Consider the following 23,698-nt stretch of genomic DNA (forward strand, 5'->3'; position numbering starts at 1 on the left):
CAGCCCAGCCCAGTGCGCTCAGCAGAGGGCCGTGCTCTCGGACACAGCGGCCTCTGCTTTCTCACACGTGGGGCCGCTTGCTGGGGAGTTTTCACAACGCCGGTGGCACTTTTATGGCTGTGCCAGGGCAGCGATCTGCTCGGTGAGAACAGACAGGACGGTCCTCCTACCTCTGCGTCGGGCTCCCTCCCGGAGGCTCCTGGGCGTTGGTGGGCTTGGCGGGCTGAGGGCCTGGCTGATGCCCGGAGGGTCGGCTGATGCCCAGAGGCCGGCCTGCCTTCCTACTCTGCACCCAAACGGCGGACTCTCTTGCTGGGCGAACATAGAGTGTGTCGGCTCTAGCGCACAGGATGCCTCTGACCTTTCTTGGTTTTCTTTCTTGCCGGGCAGATCTCCGAAGACCTGGGCAGCGGGAAGTTCTGCATGGACGCTAATCAGGCCGGGGCCGGCAGCTGGCTCAAGTACGTCCGCGTGGCATGCTCCTGTGACCACCAGAACCTCACCATGTGTCAGATCAACGAGCAGGTAGGTCCGGGGCTCGCACAGAGCCTTGTCCCTGGGGCCCTGGCGCCAGGATGAATGGGAGTGGGGCCGCCAGGTGAGGGGTTAGACACATCTCTACCAAGCCCGTCCTGCAGCGGGGGGGCTACCTGACACTTGGCCAGTGCTGAGTTTCCAGGAACTCAGCGACACCCCCGAATGCTCCATCAGAGCCTTTGCTCCGGGGCTGACGGGGCTCGAGAGCCAAAAGATGATGGCTTAGGGGAAGAAACATGGCCGGGAGCGGGCAGGGTCTGAAACTTCAGGGTCCACATTCCGACAAACGCCACCCCCGTGAGAGAAGTGGAGAACCGGACCCCTCTCCTTGGGGTCCTTCCGTTGTCTGTCTTTACAAAGACATGGTCCTTCTGTCTGTCTTTGCAAAGAACACGTGTCCTTGGTCGTGAGAATCGTGTCTAAATGGCTGTTTATCCAAGCTGCCCGGAAGGGTCCGCACTGGCCATCTGGAAGGCTGAGGTGAGGCCCCAGCTGCCCAGAGTCCCCAAGAATAGCTGTGGAAGCCCAGCCAGCCTGCAGAGGTGACTAGCCCTGTTTTGGCACAAAATCCTTGCCCTGCTGGGAGCCAACTGATATTTTTCCTGAGCTGTGCGGTCCTGACTTCAGCCCAGGCCCCACCAGGGCCAAAGGATGCTTTGGCTTCTGCTGCCAGCCCCCAAGAGGCCGAAGACCCCTCTCGACACGCTGGACCCTTCTCACCGCTCCATGTCCGTGCCGACCCAGGGCTGCAGGCGTCCAGTATCGGGAACCAATCAGGACAGAAGATGCCACGCGGAGTTTCCAACACAAAGGAGCCTTAGTCCTTTAATGTCTTTAATTACAACTTTGCAAGTGGCCCCCAGAGACTCTGCTCAGAGGCAGGCCCCTCGGGCCACGCTTTCACTGGATCCCCAAGGCATGGCTTCCTCGATATGCCTGGGGGCCCAGCCGCTTCCATCAGAGGAGTTTGCTTTCGCCTCTGTCTTGGGGTTACTCGTGAGATTTCATTTGCAAAAAGGATTCCATTGCTTTAAAAAAGGTTTGTGGAGACCACATAACAGAGGGTGCAGCTTCGAGTCGCCAGCGCAAACCTCTAAAAGCCGTTTGAGGCTCTTGACTTTAGAGAGACAGTTTTGCATAAAGAAATGCAGAGAGCACACACCCAGGAGGCCCTGGGACCCGCGTGAGCTGCCGAGCACCTCGCCCTCACCTGCTCAGCCCCGTCCCCGGCCGTGGGGCTCAGCCTGGACCGAGCAGCCCTCCCTCCACTGGACATCATCTGGCGATGCTCAAATCCACCTCTGCTACTGAGAGGTCTACAGCTTCCACTGAGAACCCAACATTTTGAAAAAAAGGGTTTTTTTAATTGCAAAATATATTGAGGAAATAAAGGAAAAGAATAATCATAAAAATTAAAAAGAAAAGACCCTTTCAGATGAATGTGAAATGCGAGTGAAGGAGAATTAGGGTTAAGGCACATGGGAAGATGGTCCTTCCGTTGGCTGTCTTTGCAAAGAACATGTGTCCTTGGTCGTGTGTCTGGGAGCCGAGGGGCAGTGAAAAAAATACCAGGAGGCCGGAGCCAGGACTGCACTTTTGTGAGATGCAGCATAAAATAATGAAGGATCCAGATTTTTTATTTAAAAAAGAAATGTTTGGTAGGTGCCTTTATGTGGCAAGCTTTTGAAAATGCAGAAAATGCAGCCGAAGCATCTTCTCAAAGAGAAGCCTGTCTTCCGACATCTTTGTTTTATAATTAATATTTCAGGTTAGCTTTTATTTCAGCTCCACGCAGGGTCCAAATGGAATTAACTACTTTGCAGCAAACTCTTTCCTTCTTCAGGACCAGTGGACAGGAATACCCTAAACTCATGGGTTCCCTTTCATTTAACCCCCCTTTTATCCCCCAGTGCTTACCAAGCTCCGTCCTACATTCGGAACCATACCTGGCTCGAATACTTAAACCCAATGTAACATCAAAATTTCATCCTTGCCTGCAGGATGTTTCTAACAGCCTAAAAATGGGGGATTTATTATCCCCGTCTTAGTTCACAGGCTCGGAGAGGACTTCGGTGCATATTTAAGCAAAAGCAAAAATGAAATGGCCTGGGGACTTCCCTGATGGCACAGTGGTTAAGAATCTGCCTGCTAATGCAGGGGACACGGGTTCGAGCCCTGGTCCGGGAAGATCCCACATGCCGTGGAGCAACTAAGCCCGTGCGCCACAACTACTGAGCCTGCACTCTAGAGCCTGCGAGCCACAACTACTGAGCCCACATGCCACAACTACTGAAGCCTGCGTGCCTAGAGCCCCTGCTCCGCAACAAGAGAAGCCACTGCAATGAAGAGTAGCCCCCGCTCACCGTAACTACAGAAAGCCCACATGCAGCAACGAAGACCCAACGCAGCCAAAAATAAATAAAAATAAATAAATCTATAAAAAAATTATTTTAAAAAAATGAAAAGCAGTAAAATTTCTCCACCCAGGGCCTTTCAAACCCTCCATCCTCCGAGGGAGAGAGGACCCTCTGCCCTGCCTCCTGGGACCATGGCGGGTGATTCCTGCTGGTACCGGGCAACCGAGATTCCCGCCAACGTCCCCATCTCCAAACTTAACGGCATGGCAGTGGCTTCCAAACACCCAGGAAAGCAGGAGCCAACAGGTGTGAGGAGGCGGCCGCATCTCAGATCTCAAAGGAAGATGGGCAATTTGTGGGATATATTTTCCTTTGAGAAATAACACAATTTTAAACTCTAATAATAATAGGAAAACTGCTCTGAAATACACATAGATTCTCAGTATTTGTTGGTTTGAATGAAGTGAATTTTAGAAATACCTTTTTGAAGCGGGTATGCTAGATTTCGAACTATTTTGTAGACAATCTCTCAGAACCTGACGTGCTCTCTCTCGGGATGGCCACGCAGCCCAGCAGAAAGTCTTTCCTTCCGTCCCCCAGTCCCGACCGTTGGCAACTCAGCTTGCTGCAAAGCGACCGGCTTGACCCTGCGTAGAGCTGGAATAAAAACGTCCCTGAAATATTAATAATAAAACAAAGATTTTTGAAGACAGGCCTCTCTTTGAGAAGGAAACATTACACGATATTAATGGGGTTTCTCAGATTTCCATAATCCCAAGAGTTTCCACCCGGATTTCCTGGCACTTAGGGAACTCCCCCTCCCCCGCCTCGCCGATGACACACACTCATACAAACACACAAACACACTTAAGTGAACAATTTCCCTTTCTCTCTCTCTGCTCCCCACCACACACACACACAGACAGACACACATACACACCACCTCCTCCCAACACAGCACAGACACAGGGAAGAAACCGGGCTGAAGATCTCAGATCCATAAAAACGGCTTCTGGAAACAGTGTGTTTCCAGACGGTATTCTGTAGAGAAGTGACTTCCGTCAGAAGAGCACTGACTTGAAGTTCGTGACCATGACCTGAGCCCCAATGTCCAGAGGACAAAGGAGACCAGGCAGGAGAGGGTGTCTTAGAGAGAACGTTCCAGAAGCCACAGCGACCAGAGGATTTGAGGCAGCTCTGGACGGGCCTCCTGGATGGTCCCGAGTCCTCCGGAGAGACCCACGTGGGGCGGCGAGCTGAGGTCAGGGGGTCTCATCCCCCTCAGCCCAGCAAGGCCTTTGCCAGTGGCCAGACAGGCCGTGGGGACAGACGTACCCCCCATGCCCCGTGAGGTTCTGAGCGGCTGGCAGCCCTCCAGCTGCATCGTGGGCACTCGGGGAGCCCAGGCACCGGGCAGTGCAGCCCCCCAGGACGGCCTCCTTCCATCTGGCCGGGCCTCGTTCTCCCCGGAGCCACTCAGGCCACTGACCACGTGCCCCCTGCCCAGCCGTGGGACTGCAGGGCTGTGCTCAGGGCCCCTCCCCCGGGTCCTCATCTGTGCCCCTCTTGGAGCCCTGTGGCTCTAAGCGGTCCCTGCCCCAGTGGACCTCGGGGAGAGGTGACTGGCCCGTCACTCCTGCTCCTTGCGCACCAGCTTCAGCACCGGCCTCAGCCCTCCTCTGTGCAGCTCTGGAGGGGTAAGCCCCAGGCAGCAAAGGCCAGGGGGGCCATGAATGTCCCCCTGCACCCAGCGCATCACCTAAAGGTGACTTGTGGTTTGCCACTGCATAGAACCCACAGGCGGTCCTGAGGCCACACGAGCTTTAGGGCGGCCCAGGTGCTAGGACCAAAACATGCACAGCAGACAGCTGTGGCGGAACATGTCATCCTCTGGGACTTTTGGGGGGTGGTCAGACCATAGCTGGAGAGCCTGGGGTGCTTTGATTTACTTTCCCAGCTTAGCAGGAAGAGAAGGCAAGGAGCCCGCGGGAGCTTCGGTTCACCTTGGGAGGCTCGACCGTTCCCCCAGCATCCTCCAACTCCCACTTTTCTTTTTGGAAAACGCGAGACCCGCAGATCACCCCTGGTGGTTCTCCCTCCCACCTTTATGAGCAAACAAGTTGGTCTGAGATGTTTCAGAAGACACAGACAGGGTCTGTTCTTGGATTTTTTTTAATGGTAAGAAAGAAAACAAGAGCTTGGAAATAAAGTGCCCACCCGAGGAAGCAAAGGCAGGAAGAGGCCAGTGCGCGGCCCAGCTCCCTCTCCTGTTGCCACGTTGCCTCAGCAGGGCAAGGATGTCGGTGGCCGGTGGGGCTGAAGATGGTACCACGTGATGCTGGGGTCACACGCACACGTGTTGGGGAGCGCGACTTGGGGGTCGGAGCCCCCAGCACACCTCGAAGGGGCTGCGGGGTCCGCGCTGCACCCCCACTGCCGGGGCTGGCCAGGCAGGAGGAAAACCCACCACCGCCAGCACCTTCCGAGGGCCAGTGAGGGGCTCAGCCTGAGCAGAGGGGCCGAGTCTCCCCAAAGTGGAAGCAGACAAAGGCTAATCTCCTTCGCGGAGCGTGTTAAACAAAGGAATTTCATTAGCAGATGAGCCAATGGATAACCGCGCAGCACCCTGTCTTTGAGAGCCAACACTTGTTTCTGATGAGAGCCTGGTGTTCCCAGGCCAAAGCTCAAGGCGTTTTCTTTTGCTTTCATTTCCTCTGCTCCGGTGTGAACCACCTCCCCTCCCCCACCGCCTATCCCCGTGTCAGGGCGAGCGATCTGCCAGGGCTAGGATTTTAAACGACAGGCAGGCAACGTCCACCGCCCTGCTCTGCCCTGTTGCCGGACAGCCCATCACTCCCTCCACAGTTTCTTTAAATTAAAAATCGTAAGTGGATGGGCCGGTTTAAATGGTAGCTTCCAAACAATTAGATACAATGTTCTGTTTGAAAATGAGAAGGATGGGGAATTCATTTTAGCGCTTCTTAACCAATTTACAAAAGACTTGAAAAATACAGCAAATTTGTTTTGAGTCAGAAAGCTGTTGCATTTTACTCTTTGGAGCAAACTGACCCCCTTTGGGGCAAAGAGCAAGGTATCAATTCACGATACTGGCTATCATCATTTACCAGAATTTATATTTTTTTCTTCTTAATTAAGTGGGATACTTTATTAGAAGAAGGCACTTAAGAATGATGAAGACAATTTAACTGTGACCAATAATTTATACTATATACATATATACATTAAAAAAAAAAATCTAGGGCTTCCCTGGTGGCGCAGTGGTTGAGAATCTGCCTGCCAGTGCAGGGAACACGGGTTCGAGCCCTGGTCTGGGAGGATCCCACATGCCGCGGAGCAACTAGGCCCGTGAGCCACAATTACTGAGCCTGCACGTCTGGAGCCTGTGCTCCGCAACAAGAGAGGCCGCGATAGTGAGAGGCCCGCGCACCGCGATGAGGAGTGGCCCCCGCTTGCCGCAACTAGAGAAAGCCCTCGCACAGAAACGAGGACCCAACACAGCCATAAATAAATAAATAAATAAACGCAAAAGTTAAAAAAAAAAAAAATCTAGGTACAAACTGTATACTATATATTTTTATATTATATATAAATATAATAATTCATAGATAAATATAATTGTAACATCCAGGTACAAACTGTACAACTAAGAAGAGATATATAGAGAGATGTTTTTTAATGTTGAACTGCTGGGAAGGTGACAGAATATGTAACAGCAAAAAGTAAAGATTTAGGCACAAACTGCTTCAGCCACACTTGGGAAGAGAGGAAAGTGGCAAATCCCAAAGATGACAAGCTTTCTCCCCTCTCTCGGCCTAAGGAAAGAATTGTCTGCTCGTCCCTGGAGCCTGCGGGTGGTGCCGAACGAACCCAGAGTGGCTGGCCGTCCCCTTGCTCCTACCCTGCTCTGAAAGAGCCAGGGAAAGGTTCCCACAGTGAAGGCAAAGGGAAATAAAGACCTGCCCAGACCCTCGGCAGCTCCAAACGCTTGCTTCCCTGCTTCATCCTGAAGCATCACCTGGGCTGTTTTTTAAGCTCAACCCCTCCACCAGCCTCAGGACTCCAGTGTCCGCAACTTTCCCAGAGAGAGATGGTCCACGTTTGGGGACAGCAAGTAATGAAGAAACATGGTGACACTTCCAAAGGTCTTGAAGCAATGAGGCAGCGCTAGGACCCACCTCACCACTTTGGGGATCCTGAGAGACCAAAAATGCCCAGGGATAACCCTCAGCCCAGCCTCCTCTCTCCAAGGCAGACTGGCCACCGGGCGAATTTGCTTTTCAGCAAGATCTTAGAGCAATGCAAATTCCCCTCGCTGTGTGCTTCTCTTTCGTGAAAAGCCCCTTGTGCACCACACCGAAAGCCTTCACAAATTCAAGCACAAGTGAATTCCGAAATCTAGGATGGAGAGAGGTTTAATTTTTTTTTTTTTAAGATAAGCACTGTGAAAGAGATTTCACCTATTTTACTCAAATACGCCTTTAAAATTTCTCAAACTGGTCAAAGGGGCAGGGGCGGGGGGGAACATGGTCCAGTTCACTTATCACTTTCATGTTTTTTAAGAAAACCGTTTGCTCCAGGGAGGGGAGAGCACGGCTTTGGCCTGAATTCAACCTACAGGCTGGAAGTCTGCAATCTAGTCATTTCTACCCAGTGTAGGTTGGCTGGAGATTTTCACCTATTTAAATTTTAAAATTCTAAGATTAAGGAGGAATAAAAATTGTGGAACATACGTCTTCATGTTTGAAAATAGTATCTATCCTTGTGAAACTGACTTGGTATTAAAAACAAAAACAAACTTAAGGAGCTCTAAGGAGAAAATATCCCAAAGTGTCAGCCATCATCAATTTGAAATATTTCTTTGTCTTAAAGAATGTTGCTGGGGGAAAAGAAAATGATGTTCATTTTCTTAAAAGGCTGGGTCTCGCTGAATGTGGCCCATACGAAACCCAACTTTTCTCAGGCAGTTTCTCCCTCTTTGGTTGAGAACATGGCCACTTACTTTTCCCAGCTCCGTTCACCTACAAGGAGCCGTCTCTTTGTGTCTAGAGACGGTAAAAGGGGAAGAAACTAGGCCAGGTCAGGCTAAATACAGTTAGAATCCGGAGGCCCCCTTGCTGGTGTCGCCCACCCGTGTTCAATCAGGTCTCGCTGTTCCAAAGAGAACTGAAACGCTGAACACGGACTTAACTTGGGATCAGGTCTGTTTGGCATTGTTATTTTTTAAAGGCGTTTAGAGCAGACATTTATTGGCGCTAGTAAACTCAGCTGTTGCTGTGGGTTCCCCCCACCCCGACGCCCCCGCCCTCAGATCCTGAAACCAGAGAGAAAATTCCAGCTCTGCCTTGCCACACAGTCCAAGGACTGAGGCGAGTTTAAACAGTGTCAGGGATGCTGTTTAGAGACAGGCCTGGGTACTCAGATGCCGACAAAGGCAGGTCTGCGCTGAGCCTGGGAACGAAAGGGCATCCGAGGCCAGGGCTCCTTCTTCCCTGGAGAACAGGCTTCTGTCTTCCCTCTTGTGCAAAGCCTTAGGACTCAGCCCGTCCGTGATGCCCACTTGGCCCTGGGGTCTGAATATGACCCACGGAGGGGCACACAATGAAAGGCAGGTTATAAACCGACTTTAGGAATGTTTAAGGGGCTGCAATAATAATTTATTACAGGCCTCGAAGGGAAGGGGCCGGCCGGTACAGTAAATGCGCAATTTGTAATTGTGCTCTATAAGCCAGGAGACCGCCCAGGCCTCAGTCCCACCTAAGCCCGGCCTTTGTCCCGGGAAGTCGCCCGACCCCGCAGACCAGGAACCGGGTCTTTCTCTGCGCGTCTGGCTGATAAGGCCTTGGTGCCACTGGGAACAGGTCGTAAAAGCGCCGGCAGCCTTTGTGTGGACCAGGGCGGCCCGCGCACCCGGCGCCCTTGGCAAAGGCGGACCGGCTGAGCTTGGGAAAGTTCGAGTGGTCTCCGGTTTGCCACCCCGCCCCATCCTCAAGGTGGAGGCAGGTCGGGGACGCCCACCGCCCCCAGCCCCGCCCCAGGCTCTGCGATCAGCACTAATAGCGATTAATTCCGACTGCGGCTCAAAGTCGAGGCGGCCCCTGCTAGGCGCCTGGGCGGCTGCCCCGAGGGTCCCAGGCCGGGGAGGGGGTGCCCGCTGCGCACAAAACTGCATCCCACGGCCAGCGCGCTAGCCCCCCCGGCGGCGACTGGGGAGGGTCGGTTCCCCCCGAGGCCAGGCGGCCTCCGAGGGGGTCGGAGCGGGGTGGGGCGTGGGAGGAGGGGGGCAGGAGGTCGTGCAGCCCTCGGGGCTGGGAGGGGTGTGGGGGAGGGGACCCGGGCAGCCTCCCAGTAAGCGGTGGGCGGGGTTCTGGGGGTCCGAGGGCCCTCGGAGAGGTGGGGTGGGGGTCCATGGAAGGCTGGGTGGCCCACAGAGGGGGGCGGAGGGGGAGGCGGAGGAGGGAGGCGGGCTGCACCGGCCCCGGAAGCCCGGCTGGAGCAGGCGCCCAGCATCCCGGCCGCGAGAGGATGCGGCCGCCGCAGAGCCGGGACCGGGTCTGAGAGTGCCGCCGGTCTCGCGCGTCCCCGGCCCTCGCGGGCTGGGCGGGGGGCGCGGCCGGGAAAGATGCTGCGGGCGGGTCCACATTGCCCTCTAACGGGGACCCTCGAGAAGCCACCGCGCTGCCGGGCCCGCCCCAGCCTGCGCGCAGGAACTCAGCGGCCCGCGGGCGCATTAAACCTGCGCTTGCTGGACGCGCTCACTCACCGCCGCCGGGATGAAAGTGCGATTGTTCCTGAGTATTAATAAGCTCTGACTCACCTCCCCGGGATAGCTCAGGGGCTCCTCCGAGCTTTGTTGAAGCGTGGGATTCACTCTGGGTCCGATTTTGAAATACAGTGACTCGGGTCTGATTTTTTAAAACAATGATTCAGCCACTGTGTAATTTTTAGATAAAATAATACAAAACTGGGAGCTTAATAACAATTGATTTAATTACAGAAGGTAATATGGTACAGTTTCTAGTCTCCATTTTCAAAATCTCATCATTATTTTAGCGACGTGCCAGGGAATAGTTGCCAAATGAAATTACTAACGAGTACAGGGAAAGGAGCTCTGCACATTGATAAGCCATCTGCGCATGTGCATATTCTTCTACTGGGTGCAGTTCCGCAGTCCAAGTGTTCGGCTGGGCGTTTGGGGACGCAGTGTGGCTCTGCTGTCCCTTTGAGAGCACATTGGTGTCATTCTGCAGTTAGTCGAGACTGGCAGTTTGTGAGGGCGTCCAAGCTGGACTTGGCCTGGGGAGAGGGGGAAAGGGGGAAAGGGGCCCCACCAGAGATGAGGAAGCTCAGCCTTCCAGATGTTTCCCCAGGGCGGGACCCCGGGGCGGGGGCAGGGAGACCGGCAGGCCGGTGCCCAGCTCAATCCCTGGGGCCACAGCCAGGCCAGCTGCTTCTGGGAAGCCTGGCCTGACACCTAACCGCCAGGTCCTCCATGGGGAGGGTGGTGCTGGAGGACCTCGGATGGAAATGGCCTGGAGAAGCCTCAGCCCCCAGGTCTCCCAGGGCAGAGGGACATCGTCTCGGGTCCTTCTCTGGCCCCCACCAGCCAGTCCTGTGGCCGAGCTTTCGGGCTCCTGGAAGCTCTTTGGTTACTGTTATCTGAAGAAAGACCCAAACACCACGTGCCAGCATGCTAGGCAGTGGACTGGCCTGAGAGAAATGCACCCTGCTGCCTGACATTTAAGATGCAGGGTTCCTGGTGTCAGCCCCCGCTCACGTGAGGAGTGGGTGCCCCCACCCAGAGGAGTTGTGTCCCTGGTCTCCAGGGAGGGAAGGGGCTCCCAGGTAGGGTCTGGCAAAGGCAAGGAAGGCCCCGTCCTCTCCCAAAGCCCCCCAGGCTGTTGGAGCCTGGTCCCTGGGCTCCATCCCCGATGGCCCCTGTCATGCTGCCCTTCTGAGTTGCTGGAATTGTCCAGATCGTGGCTGCCACCTCCCATGCAGATGGTGTTTTTTCAGGAGACACCTTGGCAAGGTGCGGGGCTGCTACTGAGACGGGACGTCCCTCAGAGCTTGCTCCAGGCTGCAGACTCTACCCTGAGCCCCACCCGACCCATCTCTGTTTCCAGAGGTGTCCCCCATCTCAGACCGCCAACGGCTGCTGGCACCGAGCTTGCGGCAGGCAGAGGTGGCGTCCACACTCACCTGAGACTCACACCTGCTGATCGGGCCTCCGTCTGCGTTCATAGTCACTTTCATAAACATCCAGATTCACTCTTGACCCCCCTGAAGACCCCACCCCACCCCCAGACAGCAAAGGGTGTCTTACATACATACTGACAAAAGGAACCTGGGAATCCACCCAGGCTCCACTCCTGATGGAAAGATGCACTTTTCCTAATATTTCCCTCTAGGACCCGCCCTGCTTGGGAACTTTGGGGCTAATCTTCACCTATTTCCTTTTGCACCCCTTTTATCAATATCCAAAATCTGGATCAAACAAGTTAAAAATAGACTCTAGTCCTTCTGAGTGTATTCTGTCAAGTTCCAAAGGGGAACCTCTTAGCAGCAATTAGAAGGCAGGTCAAGTGCCCAGCGGGCCAGCCTCCCCAATGAGCAGTGTCAATGGCACGCGGGCTGGGTGTGCGCGATGTGGCTTTTAAAGCAGCAAGGCGGACAATGCTGACCCCTTCTCTCTGGTTTCTCCTTCACAGATTTATTATAAAGTCATTAAGGACATTGAGCCAGGAGAAGAGCTGCTGGTCCACGTGAAAGAAGGCTCCTACTCCCTGGGGACGGTGCCCCCCAGCCTGGATGGTAAGCCCCCACCTGCAGGAGCAGAGGCCTGGAGCTCCCATCACTTCGGGCCACATGACAGGGGCCGGGGGTCCCCCAGCTGCTGCCCAAGGCCCACCACCCGGACCCCAAATGAGAGAACCAGCCTCTTCCTAACAACTTCTCAACCTAAGCGCTTTGCTTTCTCCGTCCTTGGGTTACGTGGGCCACACCCTGAATTCGAGACGACTTCAGACAGTACGTGTGAACGGGTGTCGAGCCGCCATACAGCTTTGTAGCGGTGGTGTCCGAGGGGATTTTTTAAAAACTGTATAATTAGTATTAGCAGCAGCAACATTGCCTGTTCTCTACATGACTTAAAAACAAACAAAACCATTTTGCAGCTTGGAAACCTTTGCCTCCAGAGTCTGTGCCAGGGGAAAGTTTCGGTCTCGTTTAAGAGAGGGCACTGATGCCATAAGTGTCTTTGAAAGTAACGCCCATCTGCAGTTAAAAGCAAAAAGTCCCAGAGACAGGTTAAGGGAAAATTTATTTGGAGAGAGGGAAAATTTAGGGCTTCGGTGGGCTCCGCGGTGGTACGGTGGCCACTGAGCTCTTTCAGCAGGACTGCGGTAAGCGTCCCAAATGTCCTTTCCTCTCGGTTGGTCACTCGGCATTTGTCCAGTAGACATACTTCCCTTCCTTGTTCGTCCATGCTCAGGCACATCTCAGAGGACTCTTGAGAAAATCACAGTCTCATATAAGCTCGGATTTCTGAAATCCAGGTATCTTTTCCTTCATCCACATTGTTAAGCCTTGGGATTCTGGAATAGTTCTTAAGCCACAGAGGAAAAGTCCGGTCGGAGGAAGCTGCGTTGGCAGCAGAGGACCAGCTGGTCCGTTAACTCCCTAAGTGCAGCTGCTGAGCAGACCGTGTCTCTTCTTTGAATGAGACCCCACAAATGAGCAGAAAGGCAGCCTCTCCTTCTGGCCATCTCCGGAGCTCATGATTCCATTCCTGCTAGAGAAAGGGGGGAGGTTGGTCTTTCCCTTCCTGTTTTTCTTCCCCTCCCCTCCAAACACTCCAAGGGTTAATGATTAATGCCCCTAACTGCAAGTTTCTCTAAGGAACTGCTCCAATGTCATGGCCCGGGGGTGTGGTTGGCTAGACCAGGGAGCTGGGCGTTGGAATTAGCAGGAAGCAGAGTGACCTTTTTGGTCCCCGAGCGTGGCCCACCTTTGTGGGGCAGCACTTTGTGCCCGTGAGTTGTTCCAAAGGCTGTCTCCACAGAAGGACAATTCTGCAAGACGGCCCTACGCATGCTCTCCTCTAGACTTCGGTTCTAATTAGGCCATCGAGAAAAGAACGGCTGAGCTCTGGGTAGCAGGGGGATGGTCTCAGTTTACTTAAAATAATTGTTGAAAAGACCTGTGAATATTAGATAATGCACGAGAACGCCGAGAGATAAATCCGCCTAACCCAAGCAGCGCACTCGGTGTTGGGGTTTCGTTTGTATGATGACATGTCTTTCTTCCAAAAGGTTTTAAAAACCTTGATTCCTGTCCCCCTTCCAACGCCCGATCTTAAATAACCTGGGTCTACATTTTCCTAATAATTTATCAAACGTTTGTGGGCTAATTGCTTTCCACACATAATAGTCCAACATCAAATATTTGACTTTCCATACCCTTTGCTGTCAAGATCACTCCTTCACCTCTCAACAGTCCCCCCCCGACGCCCCCCCCCCGCACCCAGTTAACTCTGAATCACACAGAAAGAGAATGTAAAAATGTTCCTCACTAAGATAATTATCATAAAAAATCTTTTATCCCAGCCCCAGCTAAATGCAGCGGCCCCTTATCACGGCAGGAATTTGGAGTGCACTCTTGAGGGCTTTTGAGCCTCCAGTCTGGTAGATTAGCATGTAGATGCCACATAATTGTGTCCCCCTGGGTTCCCTGAAGCCATTAGGCACTGATGTATTTTTCTGTTACATTCCTGCTTTGCCTTGAAAAGTTGCTGATAGAACTTCAGATAGACGTGAGGCTGAGACTTGACAAACAAAACATCAGGCCGCCATGGCCTTGGTTTAGTTTGGTTTCGGTGGAAGATAGAGCTTCAGCCCCGGTCCACGGCCTCCCCAGATTTAGATGAAGAGACTTCAGTTCTGAATCACAATTCTGCGTGCTCTTGTTGGGGGCAGGGGCTCTGCCAGGACAACGTCCAGGTATCATGGAAGAAATGGGGGCGGGGGCTGCTTTGCCAGTTCGCTGGGGGAAACAGCACCAGTCCTGCAGACCTGGGACTGGCAATGCTCTTTCAAAGCTGCAGCTTTGTAAAGAAATTCAGTTCCCATTTACCTACAAGTGATTCAGAGCAGAGGGAAGCCACTTTTAGATTCTTTAGTTCCAGGGACTTTTTATTTTGTTTTTACTCTTTCAATGGAGAGGGGAAAGATTTCTCTTTCAGGGGAACTTCTTGCTCTTGGGAGAAAATAAAGAAAATCATTTCCTTTCAAATATGCCTTTCTTTTGAGAAAGGCTCAAATTTATTAACTTTTCCCCCTCTCCAAAAAATATCAAGAGGATGCAGTGTATTGTGTATAAAGCATGAGATAGGCATAAAATAATATAATATAATATAGCAATACAACACAATAAACATAATGTAACCAGAGTGTAACATACTCTAGTATTTCTTTAAAATGGAGTTGCTTGTGCTGGGAAAGTGAAAACCACGTGTGCTGGGCACTTCCTTCTTGCCCCGTCCAGCTTGCCCTGGGTGTGTATTCAGTGTCAACTTTACCTGCGTGGAAGTCGTTGGGACACCTTTGCACACCATGGCACAGGTGGGCGAGACTTGGACGTGTCCTGTCCTCGGCTCTGTCCTTCGACAGGAACACACTTGGGTCGGTGGTGGGATGGGGGCATGGAGGAGAGGGTGCCCTCCACGGTTGGTTCCACTGCCTCCAGGACGCCCTCAAATGCCTTCAGAGTGAGAAACAGGCTGAATTTTCATTGTAAATCCAAATTCCAGATCCAAACTGGAAAAATAAGTTGGTCAGTGCTATGGATGGGTGGGGCTGGCCCTTCTTCTTGTCTTTGTTTTCAAATTTCAACGTTGGTGACTGTTCTTAGGTGGGTCCAGAAAGAGTAAGATACAAACTGGCATTTCTAACTTCATCTTGATGCTGGTGGGAGGGGCCCCCCTCAGCCTCATTCCAGCCCAGGAAGTCCGAACAAGCCCACGAGAGCAGTTTTGTGGGGTCTATGCATCCGGTTCTGTTCTAAAATGGTATTCTTGGTCCTCAGACCCAGTGGAAAGGAATCCCTGTTTCTAAGGACAGGGAAGGCCTGCGGGGGCGGGTGGGTGACAGTGCGTGCCCACACGCACGCCACACGGGGTGCCTTTCTTATACCCTCAGCGGGAAGCTGGGACTCAACCGCCTGCTCCGGGCACCCAGCAGAGCGACGGCTCCACGTACACAGCTCTGCCACCTCCCCTCTGGGTGCCCCGGGGAGCCAGGCAGCCTCCCCAGGCAGCCTCCGTTTACCGGTGACAAAGCATGCGGACTGATGCGGGGCTCGGGGGAGGGGACACCGTATAAAGTTCCCGGGACGGAGCCTGCCACATGGAGGGTCCCCGCCTCCACGTCACAGTGGCCATTTCCCTGAAAGCAGCATTCAGGCCCCCTCCTGTTTTAGAGGCAGCGTCTTGCAGACCTGCCAGGTGACTAGTTTGTGATGTGTGTCCTCCTTGCCCACCTGCCCCCTCCCGGGACTGTGTTTGGGGTTCTGCCCCAGTACCCGAGGACCGGCCCAGGGCCTCAGTGGCTTCATTTTAGAATCTTCTCTGACTTAGCCCACCGCCTCGTATTGCTTCTGCCCAGTGGTGCTGCCCGCTGGCAGGGACGCCAGGGTCCTGCTGGCCTTGGGTTCGCAAACGCCGGCTCAAGGATCACTGGCGCGGCCGCCCTCCGTCCTGGGCTTCTGTGGTTGCTGAGGACCGGCTGGCCCTCTTGCCTCCATCCAGTCTGTTCTGTGGCTCAGCACGTGTCAGGAGCAGGTCCAGGGGTGGCCTTTCTGGGATACTGGGTGGGGGCAGAGCCTTCTAAGCCCCGAGTTAAGCTCAGGTCCCCGCACCCAGGGCAGGGCTGGGGGTTGTCACTGGATTCCCCAGACTCTGAGCACGAGCTGTGTTTTCCCCTTCTTGCTCAGGCACTTGCCTGACAGCAGCCTCATGCCGGCGAGCAGGCCAGGACGCTGGGACTCGGCTGTGTCTGACCAGCACTGGGCCCGCCTGGCCTGCCCCCCACACACGCGTCCCCCGGGCTCCTCTCATCCCCGCAGCTCTCCCCTGTCACCCAGGGAAGGTGACAGCTGCCTCTGTGTGTGTCCGAGGGTGTCATCCAAGGCCCGGGGGCATCTCAGAGACGGATCCCCCAGGAGTGTCCCCCTTGGGCGTTGGGGGCTCTGGGTGCCCACTAGTGGGGGCACTGGGTGTGGCCAGACGCTGGGAGCAATACCTTCACCCTCAGGCTCAGGGAAGCTTCCAGTCTCGAGGAGTCCTCCCATCCCCCCGTCCTCCCCCCAGCCCACAGGCCCAGGTTGCAGAGCTACCCCCTGTCTTGAGACGTTGATGGTGGCCCTTCTGCCACGAGGAGGGGGCACCACCCCTTCTGCCTGCCCCCATCTCCCCCACCTCCCTGGCTTCTGCACCCCCTTAGGGTCAGGCCCTTTCAGTCAGCATCCAGCCCAAGGTTAAGGCTCTGCTCACTGCCAGGCCCAGAGGTCCTTGTTCACGTGCACACACACACACACACACACACACACACATACTCACCCTCGCGCAAAAATGCACACATACCCACCCACGTTCACACAAACACACTAGCTCATGCGCACAAGTACAATCACATAACATTCACACACAAACCCATGCACACATATTCACACACACGATTGCACACACATTTACAGACACGCGAAGGCACACAAATGCATATTCACACACAAATGTGCATGCCGTCACGTATACATATGCACAGCCAACACACTTAACACATGGTCAATCATGCAAACGAATTTGTATACTTAATATGCATGTGCATGTGCACACATAACACACATGCGTGCACAGAGACATATCCATTCACGTGTGCCAAGGAATCACACACAGGAACACACAAACGTGCACAAATGCAGATGTGCCCACTCAGGCACGCTTGCGTGCACCTGCATGCAAGTGTGCAGCTATACAGGCACGCACATTTTCACACCTGTGGCGGCAGACAGAAACACATGCACACGTGCACAGGAATACATATGACACCAGCACAAACACGAGTGCAGATGCACAAAAATGCCTGCACATCCATGCGAAGGTGCCCTGATAAGGAGGCAGACGTGCTCAGATATTCACCCACGTGCACACCCGTGCACACACACACAGCTGCACACCCGTGTACAAGGAGCACACGTGCGTTCACACAGCCACTCACCAGCACACCTTTCGATTTCATTTGTGCTGGAGCTCTTCGTGCAGGTTCTCTGTTCAGACCTGCGGGGAGCACGAGGTGGTCCTCGGCGGGGAGGGGGACCCCTGCTCCAGGGAAAAGCTGCGTCGGGACAGCCACGGGCTGGGGATGGGCCCGGAGGTCCTTCCCCGGGGACTCACGCTCTGAACTGTTTGGCTTGGCAGGGTCCTCAGGGTGCTGCCTCGTAAACTTCATAATAGCCGCCTCCCTTTTATTTGTTTGACCTTGAGGACAATCGTTTATGATACGCATTGGAGCCGTGCCGTCTTTCTTCTGATTCATACACAAAGCGCTTGGCCAGGCTTCCTTCTCTGCTCCCGAGGCGCGGGGAGGGGCCCAGCGCTTCTCGGTGTTTCTTGTGGGGCAGACGCAGGTCCCTGCCGCCTCTGTGTCCCCCAGGGCAGCCTCTCCCAGGTCCAGGAGGAGGGCGGGGAGGATGCGGGAGGGGGCACAGCCGGCGAGGGAGGCACCCCCTGCAGCCCCGGGCCTGGGGTGGGCCTGGGGCAGGCCCAGGGCCGCCTGCCCACCGCCCGCCCTCTCTCCCTCGCAGAGGACCCCACGTTCCGCTGCGACGCGTGTGACGAACTCTTCCCGTCCAAGCTGGACCTGCGGCGCCACAAGAAGTACGCGTGCAGCTCGGTGGGGGCCGTGCTCTACGAGGGCCTGGCCAACGAGCTCAAGCCCGAGGGCCTGGGCGGCGGGGGCAGCGACGGGCAGGCCCACGAGTGCAAAGACTGCGAGCGGATGTTCCCCACCAAGTACAGGTGCCGCCCCCGCCCCGCCCCGCCCACCCCGCCGCCAGGAGCCAGTCAAGGACAACAGGGTCCGCTGGCCCTGGGGGCCCAGAGGAAGCCCTGAGAAGGGCAGAGGTCACCCCTGACCCCTCAGGCCTTCCCAGGCTGACAGGCCCAAAGCTCCAAGGACAGGTGGAGACACACCTCAGGGGCAGGTACCCTGGCCTTCGCATCCTCCCCTGGGGACAGAGCAGGCCCGCCGGCTGGCGGCTGGAGGCCACCGGTGGTCACTGTTCTGACCGTAAAGGCCAGGCCCCTGGTCAGAGCCCCCCATCCACAAAGGAGCCGCAAGTCACCAGGTCGAGCCACCAGTGGCCCCACCATCCTGGGGTCAGGGCCGAGTTGCGGAGACAGACTTGGAGGAAGTCAGGAACACAGGCCAGGCGCCCAGATGTGCAGGGGTCAGGCCCCAGGGCCACTTCCGTGATGTCCAGGACCAGGCTGGGGGATGCCGCCCAGGGGCTTCCTGGAGTGCCTGGCCCTCGGGCACGCTTCTCAGACAGTGGGCAGGAGCAGGAAGGGGCCACCCGGGGGTCCCCTCACCCCCCATCCCAGGCTCCAGCCTCTGCTTCCCATGGGGGCCCCGTGGAGACTTCACAGGCGTGGGCACAGATGCCAGGCCAGCTGTGTGATGGCCGGACGTGGCCTCCCCAGCCCCTGGGAGCAGGGGCCCCGGGGACCCATGGGGGGAGAAGCAGGCCGGGCAGTCCCAGTGAAGACCTTCCCAATGTGCGCCCCTCCTCTGCCTCTGAGAATATCCTCCAGGGCAGCCCTGCAAAGTCAGAGTAAAACCCCATCAGGTCACTAACTGGCTGTGGGATTGTGGAGAATTGAATGCCAATCCCGTCACGGCCCCCTGGGGACGGGAAACCCTCCACCCTGAACGGATGACTGAGAAAATAAGAGTTTGGGCAAATCCCGACTGAGGCCCTTGGCGGTAAGCGCCGCTCAAGAGGGTCCGTGTTTTCTTTACATAAACACATAAATCACAATTAACAACAGGGGAAAAGCTACAATCTGCCGGGTGCTCGAGAACCAAGCGTTTCTGATCTAAATGGATGGCTGGGCCCCGTAATTAACGGGCCATGATGTATTGCTGCCTTGCTCATGAAGATTAACGGTCATACCTGGGACAGGAGGAGAAGCAGGATGTCCCCCGAGAGGAGGGGGCTCCAAGCTGCTGGTTCATCCAAGTGCAGCAGCCCCTCCCCAGCAGCTGTGCCCGCCCCGCCTACCGCATCTCCTTTGGAGACCCCCTGCCCTCACTCCCCGCTGACCTCCATGGTGTGTGCGTGGCGGGCAGCCTCTCAGTCTGGCTTGGCCGGCGAGCAACCCCAGGTCACTCAGAGGGGAAGGCCTTGGGTCTCCTGGGCCTCATCCCCACTCTGGGGCTCGTGGCAGTGTTGGAAGTTTCCAGACCCCGTTTTTCTTAGGCCCAAGGTTAGCGTCAAGGTGAAAGTTGTTTTGAGCTGGGACCCCGCCTGCCGCTGGGTGCCTGGGGTGTGGTCTTGGGTGAGGGCCCGAGCTCTGTCCACGCACTGGCTTCCCCCCCATCCCACGTGGGAAGGCCATGCCTTCCCGTCCATCCCCTTGCCCTGTCCAGGGGGGGAGATGGACAGACCGGCTGCCAGACCTCACTCTGCTCTCTGAGCAGGAGGCAGTGGCAGGGGCTCCAAGGGGCTGCCGGGAACAGGCCGTGCTGGGCTGAGGCCCCTCCCTCCCGGGCAGCGGGCGGCTGGGGGACCCGCAGTGACCCCCGTCCACTGTGCGCAGCTTGGAGCAGCACATGGTCATCCACACAGAGGAGCGAGAGTACAAGTGTGACCAGTGTCCCAAGGCCTTCAACTGGAAGTCCAACCTCATCCGCCACCAGATGTCCCACGACAGTGGCAAGCGCTTCGAATGTGAAAACTGTGTGAAGGTAACGTGTAACGTGGTCGCGAGCCCGGCCCCGCCCCCACTGTCGAGATGCAGGTGACGGGCCCCCGAGTCGTGCGGGGAAGAGAGGAAGTGGGCCAGGCAGCACAGCCGGGGAGGGCCCGGGGCCAGACCTGGGTCCTCTCAGGGTCCCTGCCAGCGTGGCAGGACAGGCCGTCATGGGTCAAAGTACTGGAGCTGAAGAACGCTTCTGAGCTCCCGTCTCAAGCATCCTCAGGGTCACAGTTCTCGCGAGAATTACTGTTGAAGAAACAGTCAAGGGAGGCCTGACGGCTCGCTGAAAGCCATGCAGGAGGTCACCGCTGCAGCAGAGACCCGCCGGGCCAGGCTCAGTGCAGGGGCAGAGCAGCCAGGGAGACCCCCATGCCGTGGCCAGACCCAGGCCTGCAGTGGAGCAACAGGTGGGGAGTAACTCGACGGTGTCTGTGTCCCCAGGTGTTCACGGACCCTAGCAACCTGCAGCGGCACATCCGCTCCCAGCACGTGGGCGCCCGGGCCCACGCCTGCCCCGACTGCGGGAAGACGTTCGCCACGTCCTCGGGCCTCAAGCAGCACAAACACATCCACAGCACCGTCAAACCTTTCATATGTGAGTGGCCCCCCAGCCTGGGCTTCCAGCCCTGAGGTGTGGGAGTTTGGGGGTCAGGCCAAGACGTGAAACCCTCAGGCTCTTCCCCACTCACGGGACCCCGTTTGTCCAGAAAACACTCGTGGCAGCTGCTGACACCTCTGCCGCGAGAAGCCCGGGCCTGGCTGCCCTCCTGGTACCGCTTCACCATCGCTTTGCTCCCTCGCACCCTCTCATTCCGTGATTTGCCTGTCCTCGCTCTGCCCTCCTTGGTTCCTCCCCCTCGCTCGCCCCTCCAGTGGCCAGAGGCGGGCAGTGGGTGGTGAGGAAACCCGGGTCCGGCGGAAGGACCCAGCAGCCCACCGCTCCCCACTTCCCCTCCTCTTCCCCGCACGCACGTGCCGCCCTGAGCCCCAGCAGGTGTGATAATCCCACTGCTGCCCCCCAAGTCCTGCTGTTCACCCCCCAGCAGCCTTTGGGGAGCCCGAGCTGTATGCCTGCCCTGACCCGGGCAGCAGGGGCCAGCCGTAAGTAACTGGACCCCTGTCCTCACGGAGCTTACCTGCCAGTGGAGAAGGCAGAGGCTAAGCCATGCAGATCGTAACGGCACACGTGACAGGCACATTAAGTGGGGGGCGGGGGGCAGGAGTGCAGGGTCAGGAAGCCCTCCAGGTGTCCAGGTGGGTGCTGTCCTGTCCACGTGCTGGGAGGTCAGGACGGTCTGTTGGGTGAGAGGTGTCCTAGCAGAGGACTGCAGGAGGCGTGGGGGTGCACCAAGGGGGTGCCTGGGGAGAGGGCTCGCGACGGGGGGCTGTGAGCACAGAGGCCTTGAGGTTGGGGTGCGTTTGGGGAGAGAGGGGTCAGAGGTCACAGGGCTTGGGTCTGGGGCTCTGGTGGGCCACCGCGGGGGCATGACCCTGGTTCTCGGAGTTTGGAAGATACTGAAGGTTCTTCTCTGCCTAGCATTGTGCCGAGTCTCATTTCACACAAGATTCTGCTGAGTCACTGTTCACACCAACACAGCACTGACTCATCATTCACACCAGCATCGTGCTGACTCACTGCCCGCACGAGGTTGTGCTGAGCCATCACTTCACACGCATGACCTCACAGCATCCTTACAAAACCATACGGAGCAGGGGCCACACTATGTCCAACTGAAGGGAACTGACAGAGAAGGAAGCGCGTGGAAACGTTAAATGACCAGGCCCTCAAGGCTCGGCTGCAGAGGCCGGATTCCAGCTCAAGGGGCCTGGCTCCTGACCCCAGGCTGGGCAGCCTGGGGCCTCTTGGGCTCCAGCACGTCAGTGTGTGTGTCAGGGGGTAACTCTGGGAGCTTGAAGACTTGGCTCTGGGTGTTTTCACCGACTTGGGGTTGTACAGGGCTGGACTCCTGCCCTAAAGAGGCCATGCTGACCGGCTTCTCGGGCCTTTGTTGAATAGCTGAGGCTGTGCCCCCCTCCTGCCCACTGCCTTGAGCCCAAGCTTCCAGCTGTCCTGCTAGAGGTGACTGAGCCCCCGGCCTGCCTGGGTCACCTGCTCCCTCGGTCGAGGAAGCAAAGGGAGAGAGCGCTGTGCCTGGCGGCCACCTCACTGGGGCCATCTTCCTCTTACCCACCACCTCCTTCACCTGCAGACCCTGGAAAGAGCGTCCGAGTCTCGATGGGAGCAGGGCCCGTTCCCTCTGGGAGGGGCCAGGAAGGAGTGGGCTGGGTGGGAGTGGAGGCTGGGGGGGGCCAGGACTGTGGGACTGGTGCATAGCCCGCTTCCAGGGCGAGTATCCCAGCAAGTCCCCCTGTGGGAGGAAGCGCACGTGAGTGCATCTATCATAGGTTTCTAAGCTTTTCAGCCAGCTTGGAAAGGAAACTTGCACACAGGCTTACAAGTCATTGCTTTTCTGGGCGTGCAGATGGGCTTTGTGAAGTCGTGTTGGCTTGTAGTCATAACGTAAGTTCTGGGAACCTCAGCAGTCGGGAAGGGTCCGAGCCCACTGTTTCCGCTGCCTGCACGGACTCTGTGTGCAGATGGGGAGGACACGGGGCAGCCTGGACGGGCCCCCCACCGGCTATCAGCAGCCCTCCGCCTCTCGTCTGTGCCCCGTGCCCACCTTGGGCCTTGGCTTTTGGCCAAGGGGGTAAAACGAAAGAGAAAACCCCAAACTTGGCCAGGTGCCATGTATGAGAGGGAGATGCAAATGTGAGAAGTTAGATTAGATGTGAAGATCAGCCTGTGTGTCCTCTCGACCGGGGCAGAGCATCCTCTGGCCCACGGTTAAGGGGGTCAGCTCTGGAAAGGAAACTGTGAACAAGTGAGCGGAGGGCAAACGATGCAGCGCTTCTGAGATAAGATGGGCCACTGGGGGAGCAAGGGCTCACGGCGGCCGGCCACTCGTGCACAGACTCCGTCCCCCGCCGCGCGGCCCCTGGGCGCCCACACACAGCACACGTCATGGGCACCAAACCTGCCCCAATTCCTAGCCTCACTGATCACACAGCCCAAGGCAGCATAACCTCCCGGTGGGGTGTCTTGCATCTGGAAACTCAAATGTGGGGGGTCGGGGCGAGGGTGTATCCGTGCACACAGGCAGACTGGCTCCTGTGGGCACTTTTTAGAAAGGACCTTCTTAGGAGTGAGTGTGTACATGTGCATGTGTGTGCACGTGTGTGTGTGCATCCCTGCACGTACCCTACAGGAGAAGAAACTGCTGATCAGAATAAGTACTGGCCAGGGCCCCTCTGCATCCCAGCAGGGCCTGGGGCACCATCCACCAGGTGCGGGTCCCACGTCCAGTTCACTGTGGGCTGCCCGGGCCTTTCCCAGCCTCTGCAGACAGCCACCTCCCGTCACCGGCTCTAAGCCAGCGGTCAGCCATCCCAGGGCCAGGACCTGCCTCTCCAAGGACCTCAGTCTCCCAGAGGCCTCTCTGTAGCCCCAGCATCTCTGCAGGATCCCTTTATCGTGTGAGTGGGTGGGTGGGAAGCAAGGGTCCCAGGATCCCTGTGCCCAGGCATGGCCACTGGCCCCAGGGGCCCCTCCTGAGAGCTGCCTTGGGTGGGAGCCTGCTCAAGGCCAGTTTCCAAGCTCAGGATGGCAGCAGCCACTAACGAGGTGCCACAGAGGCCTGCTATGGGGGGCAGAGGGTGTCACAGAGCCTCTTCGGGGGCCGGGGATACAGCA

The 23,698-nt window shown here is 56.4% G+C and overlaps 1 protein-coding gene across 1 annotated transcript in view; it reads left to right on the forward strand.

The window, feature by feature from the left end:
• The window catches only part of PRDM16 (PR/SET domain 16), a 321,752-nt gene that overhangs the window by 275,243 nt on the left and 22,811 nt on the right, over nucleotides 1-23,698 (forward strand). Inside the window, exons 4-8 of the mRNA XM_068537697.1 lie at nucleotides 391-525; nucleotides 11,624-11,726; nucleotides 17,772-17,985; nucleotides 19,789-19,936; nucleotides 20,389-20,542. Coding sequence (XP_068393798.1) covers nucleotides 391-525; nucleotides 11,624-11,726; nucleotides 17,772-17,985; nucleotides 19,789-19,936; nucleotides 20,389-20,542 — 754 coding nt within the window. The remainder of the gene's footprint in view (nucleotides 1-390; nucleotides 526-11,623; nucleotides 11,727-17,771; nucleotides 17,986-19,788; nucleotides 19,937-20,388; nucleotides 20,543-23,698) is intronic.

This window comes from Eschrichtius robustus, chromosome 3 (assembly GCF_028021215.1).
Source record: "Eschrichtius robustus isolate mEscRob2 chromosome 3, mEscRob2.pri, whole genome shotgun sequence".
NCBI lineage: Eukaryota > Metazoa > Chordata > Mammalia > Artiodactyla > Eschrichtiidae > Eschrichtius > Eschrichtius robustus.